This window comes from Delphinapterus leucas, chromosome 20 (assembly GCF_059928025.1).
Source record: "Delphinapterus leucas isolate spDelLeu-1000000601 "Yukka" chromosome 20, BTC_Dleu_Yukka2, whole genome shotgun sequence".
NCBI lineage: Eukaryota > Metazoa > Chordata > Mammalia > Artiodactyla > Monodontidae > Delphinapterus > Delphinapterus leucas.
This window is the reverse complement of record NC_143148.1, coordinates 33,548,004-33,559,190: the sequence shown is the minus strand read 5'-3', so window position 1 is coordinate 33,559,190 and position 11,187 is coordinate 33,548,004. Positions and strand designations below refer to the sequence as shown.

The following is an 11,187-nucleotide window of genomic DNA, read 5'->3' as shown; positions in this document are numbered from 1 at the left end:
TATGTCAAATTTCCACTATGCACAAAGCACTTTTCCCCCCTTATAAATGAGTCAGTAAGTACCGAGTTGCCTGATTCAAATACCTGCCCCAAGGAGCTCATCATTGAGTCAAACATGCAAGTAACTACATTTACCGGGGACGATGTGGTAAAGCTGAGGTGAGAGCAGGGAGCTGATGGAGGACACAGAGTGGGGCATCAACTGCAACCAAGGAGACCAGGGAGGGCTTCTTGAAGGAGGCAGCATTTGAGCTGAGCTCTGAAGGGGGACTGGATTTCAGATGTGGAGGAGGCGAAGCTCTTTTTAGGTGGAAGGAACAATGAGAGACCAGCGGCCCTCCCTACCGTTCTGTGTTCTCTGGTTCCTGCCCTGTCCTCTTTCTTCCTATCTCCCTACTAGCCTGTCATGGGGAGTCTCCCAGTCACGAGTCCTTAAAATGGCTTCTTCCCAGGGGAACATGGTGGCTGGTCCCATCTCCTGCATCTTGCCCCACCCACATTGCACCCTGACTCCGCTAGTAGACACTTGAATTCTGAATCCTGCATTTTGTTGCCAGTTCTAGCTCCACCTCTCCCCCACTGAGGGACCTTTAAGCCAACTCCCTGCTCGGTCACTCTCAGGGCCTCCCCCCGGGTAACCCCTTACCTCCTCATCGTCCTCCACTTATCCGAGTTCACAATATGGGCCTCTGAGGAATATTTCACTAGGAAAAGAAGGTTTTGATTCTTTTAAGGCAAGTTTTCAATGCACTGGATTACATGCATGTTCTCTGAGTGTCTTTCTGGCAGGGCGAGGGATCTGGGCCCCAGCCCTTGTTCTCCTTTGCTGTCCCAGGGGCTCCTCCTTGCCTCCCCATATTCTGAGATCACCTTTTTCTCACCCCTCACCCCATGTATCCAGATGACATTTTTCCACAAAGAATTCAGACTAGCCTGCCCCAAGGACTCTGGATCCAAGGCAGCTGTTCAAGGGATACTCCTTGGGACCAGGGCAGGGAAAGGGCCCACCTGTGGATGAGGAGACCCTGGGGTCACAGAGAAGTTCACAGTTCATCACCACCATCAGCCTTATTAGTAGTAGTAGTAGTACTGTTGCTGTTTTCTTCTTGTCCCTCTTCGAAAGTGGGCTTGGCTCCGACATCTGCCCTGCAATAAGACAACTGGCCACAGGGGGGCAGCAGAAGGCATAAGCTTTACCTGAAAATAACTCAATTGCAGCCCCGCCAAACAACACAGGTCACAGAATCCTAGGAGAGAAGGACCCATTGAGCCTGCTCCCAGACTTAGTCCCAGAGAGAGAAGCCACAGCCTACAGCTGGTCAGGAGGGTGAGGCAGAACTAGAATCCGAAGACCCTAACTTCCCCCAGCCCCCCACGGCTCCAGTCCTGAGCTGCGCCTCGACAGAGGGGTCTGGGGATGGGTCCTGGTCCACATCCTTCTGAGCACTATGGGGTCCCCAGTGAGACTCACTGAGCTCCCAGCCTAACGGAGGAGTCAGGACTACAGACCCACACAGGAGTCGACGGGAGAACAACCCCCTCGGGCTGCCCCAGAGTCCCTGAAAGCGGGAGGAATCAGAGCAAGAGAGAGAATCGGGGGTAGCTGTTCTCAGGGACAGCTTCCTGGAGGCTGGCTTGGGCTGAGGCTGGGTGAGATGTCACCTGGTAGGGCGGGGCTCACACTTCAGGTCGGCAGGAACCACGGGGCCAGGCTGGGGCGGGAGGCGAGGGCTGGGGGCAGCAGGGATGAGCGGGCTCTGGGGTGAGGCTCGGGGCGAGGTGAAGCAGCTTGGCCCTGGGAGCCGGCCTGGGGTTGGAGCCGGGAGAGGGAGCTGGGCGCAGGTGGAGCTGGTCTTGCAAAGACTGTCCGGGCGGGGCTGGCTGGGCTCGGGAGTGGGTGGGGGCTGGGAGGTGGGCGAGATGGGGAAGGGGCTGCGGGAGCCCCCGGGCCAGGGAGCTGCCCAGCACTTTACAGAACCCTGGCCTGCAGAAGAATTCTAGAGCCATTTGTGGAATTGGATCCAGTGCGTAAGGCGAAGCGTGTCCTCAGCTCCGCATCAGCTGGGGTGTCACAGAGGAGAATGGGGCAGGCCTGGGAGGGCTCCGCGGGCAGACGAGATGGGAGAGAATCCAGACGGCCCTTCCCAGGCCCCCTCCTGCCTGCGTGCAGCAGAGAGGAGAACCTGCTGGCCTCTCGTCACCCCTGCCCTGCTCGCCCCACAGACCCCCCTCAGCCCTACCCCTGCCCGGGCCTCCCCTCTTTAAGGCGGTCTGCACACTCGAAGCCTCATTTTCCCTCTCTGACCTGGACAGGGTGAGACTAGATGTTCTATGCGGGCCCTTCCAGGGCGACAGGCCAGAGTGGACAGAACATGCTGACCCAGACTGGGGGAGAAAAACTTTAATCAGAGAAGGGGTCAGGGGCCTCTTTGTCCTCGTAAGGCCTCCACTGGACCCAGGGAGCTCGGGGTTGGGGTAGTGAACGTGGAGGCGGGAAGACTCCAGATGGGCCAGGGAGAAGTCAGGCCCCCTGGGTGGCCAGATCAAATCGCTTCGTGGTGTTTTGCAAGTGCTTGACCGCCTTCTTCACCCACACTTCCTTGGGGTCTGAACAGATGGATCTGCCGCGGAGAGTCACCAGCCTACACAGAGGGAGAAAACCGCGCAGGCGCTCAGGGCAGGAAGGCCTTCCAGAGCCCCGGGACCAGCCTCGCCCTGCACTGATGAGGGCCCTGAACCCGCAAGAGGGGCAGGAACTTGTCTGAAGTCACCCAGGGCATCAGCGGCAGCTCTGAGACACCTGGCTCTGTCCTCGGTGATTCCTGACCCTCCCAGGGTCCCTGCCAGGCCTGGCCCTCCCAGGGAGCCGGGGCCGCACGACTTTGCCCCCCCATCCTCAGACCGCCTGTACCCACCTAGGCCTGGGAACGAGGGGTGCCCGGGAGGGGCCCAGTGCTCAGGGCTCAAGCCCAGGGCCTGCGAAGTGACCACATGGGCCACTGACCGCCCATGTGATATGGGGCTGTCCCATCTCTCTCAGTGCCTCAGTTTCCCCATAAATCAATGAAGAGCTTAGACCTCACAGCCTGGGGCCCTTTGGGGGCTCGCAGTGTGGGGTATGGGGCCTGCCCTGAGGAACGGGGCCAGGGGGTCAAGGGACGAAGGCCCTGCTCTCTCCTCTCCGCTCCCCAATGGCCCTTCTGGGAGCTCCAGGCTCTGCCTTCTCCCACACTCAGCTCCCAGGACAGGGGCAGGGTGGGGACAGGCAGACTCACACGATGGCATCCCTGGGACAGTCCCCTGGGGTCCGGAACCACCTCACCAGCTTCCTGAAAGGAATGGCTCCTTTGAAGTACTCCAGGCAGCACTCCCGGCCCACACTGGTTCCTCGAGCTGCGGGGGAAACAAAGCAGCAGCAGGTGTGTCTGCGGCTGTCTGCGTGGGGAGGGCGTGTGCATGGCTATGGCTGTGGTTGTGGCGGAGGCTCTGTGAGGGTCTGCACGTGTGTGTGTGTGTGTGCGTGTGTGTCTGGAGCCGAGTCTGTGTGTGCATATCTGCATGTGTGTTGGTGTGCCTGTGTGTGTCTGTGGTATCGGGGTGGATCCGTGTGTGTGTGTATTTCTGCATGTGTGTGTCTGTGTGGTTGGGAGGGGTCTGTAATTGTATTTCTGTGTAGGGTGTATGTGAGGGGTCTGCACATGTGTCTGTGTGTGTCTGTGTGTGTCAGTGCATGCACGATTGTGTGCATGAGGTCCTGTGTGTGCTTTGGGGGGCCCTTTGAGTTTGTGTGTCTGTCTGTTCACATGTTCGTGTATGTTTGGGAGGGTTTGTGTATGCATGTCTGTGTGTGTGCCTGTGTGTGTCCGTATGTGTGCATATTTGTGTGTGTGCATGTGTGTATCTGCATGTGTTTGGGGAGTCTGTGCATATATGTGTGTGTCTGCATGTGTGTGCATCCGTGTGTGCCCACACTCAGACCAGCCCCGAATCACCAAATGTTGACTCTGGGCCAGGCTCTGGGCGGAGCCTCTGCTACCGCTGCCCCTTCAGCCCTCAAGCACACCTGGAGACAGATGCTGTCACTACCCCATTCTACAGATGAGAAAGTGGGGGTCCGCGTTGTGAACACACTTCCCTGGGACTCAGTGTCCTCATCTTTGCACAAGAAAAAATATCCAACACTTGCTAACTGGCAAGTTGGTAATCTGTGACCACAATTAAGGCCGTGACAGAGTGTTTTCTAGGAAGCCTCTGACTGTCCTCTGACCACTTCGGGGGTGGAACTTGGTTTGACTAACACGGAGCTGACCAGGCCCAGCGTTTTATGAAGTGAGAGTGAACGAGCAGCCGACTATGAAGATCACCCCATTAAGATAACCCCGAAGACTGCAGCTGTGCCACCATGTCACCACACAGGGTGCTAACCAGATTTATTTCTAAAGTAAAGTAGCAATCTTATCTCACTCTTCCTTTCCCAACTGAGTATAAAAATCTCTTTTTTCACCTGCTCTGGGAACGAATTCTCCTGCCTTTATGCCGATCCTCTCATTGTATATAAGACCCATTACTAAAATAGACTCTAACAAATACTTGTGAGAATTCTTCCTTTTCCACTGTCAAAACACAACCACAGTCACTGCCTCACAACATTTGCAGTGTGAGATATGCAAGTACTTTGTTCCTCAGAAGCTGAGCCCCAAGTCCTGGGGCATCCACATCCTCATCTCCATCATTTTCCTTTGAATGCCTCCCTCAAAGTCCTATTGCTGGGGCTTCCCTGGTGGCGCGGTGGTTGAGAGTCCGCCTGTCGATGCAGGGGATGCGGGTTCGTGCCGCAGTCAGGGAAGATCCCACATGCCGCGGAGCGGCCGGGCCCGTGAGCCATGGCCGCTGAGCCTGCGCGTCCGGAGCCTGTGCTTCGCGACGGGAGAGGCCACAACAGTGAGAGGCCCGCGTAACGCCAAAAAAAAAAAATAATCCTATTGCTGCCGGCCTCTCGCATCTTTGTAGGAATAAGTGGGGTGTAGGAATAATGTGTGTGGCCAGCTGCTGTAGTCTCAGGGCCCCCACTCCTCCTTGCCCAGTGTCCCTTCCTCCTGCTGCCTCTGATCTGCTCTCACCTGCATGGGTGTCCTGCAGGGAAGCCCCCAGGAGGAGCGCAGCCAGGAGCAGCATCTTCAGGGAGGTCATGGTGCCGGGAGCCCAGGAGAAGGTCTCTGTGTGTGGGTCTCTTTGCTCAGGGGAGACCAGGATGAGCACAAGCGCGGAGGTGACCTATTTAACCTCTTTGGGGATCTTGCCCCGCCTCCTGTCACCTCCCCCCACATCCTTCCCTAGACCCATGGAGTTCGATGCATTTGAGGTGGTTCGGCAGAAGTCCAGTCTTGGAATATTTGCGGCTTTCCAGAGAATAGACACTCAGCTGGGGACAGAGGTGGGTTATGTGTGTCCCGGGGCCATGACACACTTCTCCTTTCACAGGGGTCATTTCTTGGTTCCTCAATTAGCAGAACCAAAAAGCCTCCCTCCTAAGCTGCGTGCACCCCTGCTCTGAGGCTGGCGAGCCTCCTTCATTCACGGTGCCCTGGGCTGGGGGACAGCCAGGCAGGGGCCAAGAGGGGCTGCTTAACCTGGGCCCGGAGGAGGTTTAGGGTGCCAGGAAGGCCTCTTCAGGCGGTCGGCAGGTTGCACGGGCACACGGCGTCTCTCTGCAGGGGGAGCTCCGGCTCATTCTGAGAAAGTTCTGAGGCCCAGACAGACTTGGTTGTGGGTCCTTCCCTAAGCTGGACCCTGGACCCCAGAAGGCCAGAGCCCAGCAGGTTTGAATCACCATGTAGTCCCAATCTGTAGAGATTGGGAAGCCAAGTTCCCTTCTGGCTCCTAGAAGAGCCAAGTCTGCATTGGGCATGTGGTCAGGGTCCAGTCCCAGCCAGGCCCTGAGCAGAATTTCCACGAACCCCATGGGCCACAGCATCCCTGCATCAGGTCAGTCTCCTGGCCACCAGAGAAAATGGCCAACGGTCTGCTCAGGGCTCCCCCCGAACCAGATTATGGGAGTCCCTTAGCTAGAAGGAGAGTCCCATGCACACCTCCACAGGCTGCATCTCACCAGGGCCACCCTGGACTTTGATTCTGACACGTGGGGTCTAGGCCTGACTCCACCCTGTCCCTGAGCAACCAGAGGCAGCTCAGAATGACACCCACCCACCCCTGCAACAGGGTGTCTGGTGCATCTGAGCCTCTCACAGTCAGCTCTGTGTTAATCACTGAGCCATTATTACCATTTCATTTCCAGGGATGAAAACAACAGCAGGTGCTGTTGTTTTTGTTTTGTTTTGTTTTTGTTTCTAATTGAAGTATAATTGACCTATAACACTATGTTAGTTCTAATAGTACAACATAGCGTTTCAGTATTTCTATACATTACAAAACCACCAAAGGTATCACAATATTATTGACTATATTCCCTATGCTGTACATTTCATCCCAGTGACTCATTTATTTTGCAAACTGGAAGTTCGTACCTCTTATTCTCCCTCACCTATTTCACTCATCCCCCTGCCCCTCTCCCCTCTAGCAATCACCTGTTTGTTCTCTGTGTCTATGAGCCTGTTTCTGTTTTACTCTGTTTGTTCATTTGTTTTTTGGCTTCCACATGTGAGTGAAATCATACGGTATTTGTCTTTCGCTATCTGACTTATTTCACTTGGTATAATACCTTCTAGGTCCATCCATGTTGTCACAAATGGCAAGATTTCATTCTTTTTTATTTCATTCTTTTTTATATGTATATATGTACCACATCTTCTTTATCCATTCACCTATTGATGGGCACTTAGGTTGCTTCCATATCTTGGCTGTTATGAATAATGCTGCAATAAGCATAGGGGTGCATATATCTTTTCAAATTAGTGTTTTTGTTTTCTTTAGATAAATACCCAGGAGTAGAATTGTTGGATTCCATGGTAGTTTTATTTTTAATTATTTGAAGAACCTCCATAATGTTTTCCACAGTAGCTGCACCAACTTACGTTCCCACCAACAGTGCACAAGTCTTCCCTTTCCTTCTCACCCTCACCGATACTTGTTACTTGTTGTCTCATTGATTATAACCGTTCTGAGCTGTGAGGTGATAGCTCATGTGGTTTTGATTTGTATTTCCCTGATGATTAGTGATGCTGAGCATTGTTTTCATGTGCTGGTTGGCCATTTGTATGTCTCCTTTGGAAAAATGTCCATTCAGTTCCTCTACCCATTTTTTAATCAGGTTGGTTTTTGTTTGTTTGTTCGTTTTTTTGATGTTGAGTTGTATGAGTTCTTTGTATATTTTGGGTGTTAACCCCTTATCAGATATGTCATTTGCAAATATAATCTCCCATTCAGTTGACTGCCTTTTTGTTTTATTGATAGTTTCCTTTGCTGTGCCAAGGCTTTTCAGTTTGATGTAGTTCCACTTGTTTATTTCTGATTTTGTTACCCTTGCCTGAGAAGACCTATCCAAAAAAAATATTACTGAGACCAGCATCAAAGAGTGTACTACCTATGTTCTCTTTTTTATTTTTTTTAAACAGTATATATGGTATATTTTATAAAACTGTACATTAAAAATGTAATCTATGCACACAGATAAAAAGTACAGGTTATATGCCAATACTGGTTATTTCTCAGTTCATGAGAGCATGAACTGAGCCTATGTTCTCTTCTAGGAGTTTTATGGTTTTAAGTCTTACATTTAAGTCTTTAATCCATTTTGAGCTTATTTTTGTATAGGATGTGAGAAAGTAGTCCAGTTTGACTTTTTTTGCACGTAGTCATTCAGCTTTCCCAACACCACTTTTTTGAAGAGGCTGTCTTTTCCTCATTGTGTATTCTTACCTCCTTTGTTGCAGATTAATTGCCCATATAAGTGTGGGCTTATTTCTGGGCTCTCTATTCTGTTCTATTGATCTATGTGTTTTTGTGCAGTACCATGCTGTTTTGATTACTTCAGCTTTTTAGGGTAGGTTAAAATCAGGCACTGTTTGTTAAAACCCGGAACAGCGCTCAAACTATAACCTCATCAGCCCTCATGGCTCACCTGTGAAAGGAAACCATGACGCTGGACTAGATCATAGGAGGAGGCCACGTGCTCTTCCTCCTCCCCCAGGGCCACTTCCCCAGGCTGGGCTGCTTCAGTTCCTGGTTGGGGGAGTCCTCTTGTCCATGTTAGAACCACCCTGTGGGTGGGATGCTCTGTCGTGTCCTTGCTGTGTGACCTCAGGAAGCTCGCAGACCCTCTCTGGGCCTCAGTTTCATTTCCTGTAGGGGGACTCAGGAGGCCCCACCAAGACTGTAGGTCTGAGAAAGATGGGGTCCTCCCTTAGTGGAGGACAATTTGTCTGCTTCTCTTAAGGTCACATCGCCTGCCAGAGACCCCCTAACCCCACCCACTCCTCAAGCCACAGCCCAGGAGGGTTTTCTGCCCCCAGCCTGTCCTGCTGGCCGTTCCTTCTATCCCCGGGGCAGGTTTCCATTTGCACATGCAGTGGAGCAGAGGGGAGGGGAGTGGCATCTTCCTGTCTGTGCACATCTTTGGCGCCAGCTTCCTACAGATGAGGGAGCAACCTGTACCTCCCACAGAGGAGTGCCCGGCAGCCCCCCTCCTGCTGAGTCAGAAGAGAACAGGCCCAGCTGGGGAAAGGGTGCTGGTGCCCTCAGCCACCCTGGCTGGGAGGGGAAGCTCTGGCCTGGAGACAGAAAGGAAACACAAAAGCCCAGAGGTGCTCGGGGAGGGCCTGTGTCCTGGAGGACGCAGAGGGGGCATGTCTGCTGATGCAGCCCCTCCTGGATGGAAGTCTCTGCATCCTCTCTGCCCCCCATGCCCTCTGCCTAGCGGCTTCTGCCCCCCGTCTTGGGGACACTCTGCCTCCCACAGGGGCTCTTCTCTGTTGGACAACAGTAAATGGTTACGACAATGATTAGCAGCTTTATTAACAGTGAGGCCGCCCCAGCACCCACTGCTGGGGAAACTCCCTGAGTGGGTTTTGAGTTTCCCTTGTTTTGCCACAGACTCAGAACTTTTCTCTGGAAGAACCCAAGTTCCCCTGTCTCTTCTAGGGAACAGGTTACAAGAACAGGAGCAGAGGGTTCTGGACTAGCTCTGGGCTGGCACAGCCTGCCTAGCTGGGGACGGGGAACAGAGCAGCAAATGTATCAGGGAGCCCCTGCCATGTGCCCAGCACTGTGCCAGGGGCTATGGGGCGGGCAGAGGCCAGATGCCACCCTTGCCCTTGGGGGAGTTCGCAGGAAGTGAGCATGGAGAAACAAGGCCTGGCCTCACAGGGGAATGTGCAGGTGAGGTAAAGGGCTGCAGGGCCTGGGTGTGGGGAGAGGTTGGCCACCTTGGAGGCCACAAGGAGGCTGCAGCCAGTGAGCTGGGCCGGGCAGGTGGGAGGACTCATACCAAGAGGAGGGGTGGGCATTTCACATGAGGGGAGCATGGAGCAAAGGTGCAGAGATAAATGGGGGAAACAAAAGGGAACCCTAGTGGGGAAGATGGCCTGGATGTGACACCGGGACAGTAAACTCCGTGGCGACAGGAGCGTGTCTGCTTTCTTTACCATCGTGTGTGTCCCCAGCACCAAGCACAGCGCCTGCTATACAGCGGGTTCACAACGAGCCTTGACTGAGTGAGGACAGGACGGAAAGGCAGGTTGGTGACACGGCGTAGGAACCGGGGCCGGGAGGGATAAGTGCATCTCTCAGCCTAACTTGCAAGAGACAGGAGACCAGGGACATTTTTGAGGTGCTTTCCTCACCAGGGATTAACCCACTTATTCCTCTTTGGTTCTCCCAGCTGCAAAACAAACTCCAAGGGACCTTCCGGATGAGTGTCCTGGAGGGTGGGCCTGTGATAAGTGTCTCAAAAGGCCTTTATGGTGCTATGTGGACTCGAAGGTCTGTCGGGGGATCAGGAATGTGCCCTGGAAGAGGGAGAGGGAGGGAGGCCGAGAGGGGCCGCAGGGGAGGGGGCGCTCCAGATGGAGGAAGGGGGCGGGCACAGGCAGGGAAGCAGGCCAGATACAGGCCTGTTAAGAGAACAGCATCAAAGGGGAATTGCATCCGAGCGGGAGGAAGTGGCGAAGCTTTCAGAGGTTTCAACACCTCTGCCCCAAGCCTCCCAGACACCCTGCCACCCCTCCTGCCCCAGCCCTGACACTGCTGCCACGGGGAGTCCCTCGAGAGTAAAACCAGCTAGAGGGGTCAACATGCCCCGCCCCAGATTTAGCTTGAAGGAGCCAAACCAGCCTGATTCCGGGTTCCTTTCAGGTGAAGGAGGGAGGGAGGGAGGGTTCCTGGCCCACCCCTGGCTCTACCACGGGCTGGGTGGGAACCGGGGATGCTGCTGTCACACACCCCAAAACTTAGCCCCAAGCCACCGAGCAGGGACCGGGTTGCTGGGGTGTGGAAGCTCTTTATCATCTTCAAATTGCACAGTTGTCACTGGGGCAGCAAAGTTGTCACCGTGGGTCACACCCATGTCAGCTGAGGCCCAGGGTCTCCTGCAGGAGATGGAGTGTTTTGTCTACTCAGCTCCATCCTCTGGCAGCTGAAGCCAGATTTGTCCTGCCCTGCCCTGCCCATGGGGGCTGAGGTGTGCAGGTCCCCAAAGTTATCTCCATCCTCCAAACCCAAGATATGTCCCACTCGCCTGCCCTGAGGGCCTGATGTACTCACTGATGCACTGATGTCCTGACAGGTTGTTCCTGACAGGTTGCGGGTCTGCTTGGTTCCTCAGGTCAGAAACGCAAGGGTCATCCCTGCCCTAGGGTCTTCCCCCACTCCCCTCCTACTGAGTCAGCCACCTAGACATGTCTTGAATCCATCTCCATCTCACCATCCACAAGGCCACCCTTGCATCTCTCTGCTGGGCCACGGTCCCACACTCATCTCCCCGCTCCCAGCCTTGCCCTCCAGTCCATCCTCTCTAAAGTCCAGTGATCTTCCCTAAACACAAATCTCAGCAAGGCTCTCCCCTTGCAAAATCCTTCATTACACTCAGGATGAGGTCCAGATTCCCACCGACTTCTCAGCCTCAACTTTTTTTTTTTTTTTTTTTTTTGCGGTACGCGGGCCTCTCACTGTTGTGGCCTCGGAGCACAGGCTCCAGATGCGCAGGCTCAGCGGCCATGGCTCACGGGCCCAGCCG

General features: G+C 54.1%; 1 protein-coding gene across 1 annotated transcript; it reads right to left on the bottom strand.

The window, feature by feature from the left end:
• Positions 1-1,840: 1,840 nt before the first annotated feature.
• On the bottom strand, positions 1,841-5,283 carry CCL17 (C-C motif chemokine ligand 17). The gene is made up of 3 exons (XM_022555940.3): positions 5,120-5,283; positions 3,275-3,392; positions 1,841-2,641 (listed from the first exon to the last, which is right to left on the bottom strand). Exons 1-3 carry the CDS (start codon positions 5,187-5,189, stop codon positions 2,521-2,523), a joined length of 309 nt encoding a protein of 102 aa, XP_022411648.1. The 5' UTR covers positions 5,190-5,283; the 3' UTR covers positions 1,841-2,520.
• Between the last annotated feature and the right edge of the window lie 5,904 nt (positions 5,284-11,187).

Coding starts and splice junctions, on each gene's coding strand:
- CCL17 (XM_022555940.3), bottom strand. CDS start 5,189: ATGACCTCCCTGAAGATGCTGCTCCTGGCTGCGCTCCTCCTGGGGGCT. Junction 3,393..5,119: donor CCTGCAGGACACCCATGCAG/GTGAGAGCAGAT, acceptor TTTCCCCCGCAG/CTCGAGGAACCAGTGTGGGC. Junction 2,642..3,274: donor TGTCCCAGGGATGCCATCGT/GTGAGTCTGCCT, acceptor CCCTCTGTGTAG/GCTGGTGACTCTCCGCGGCA.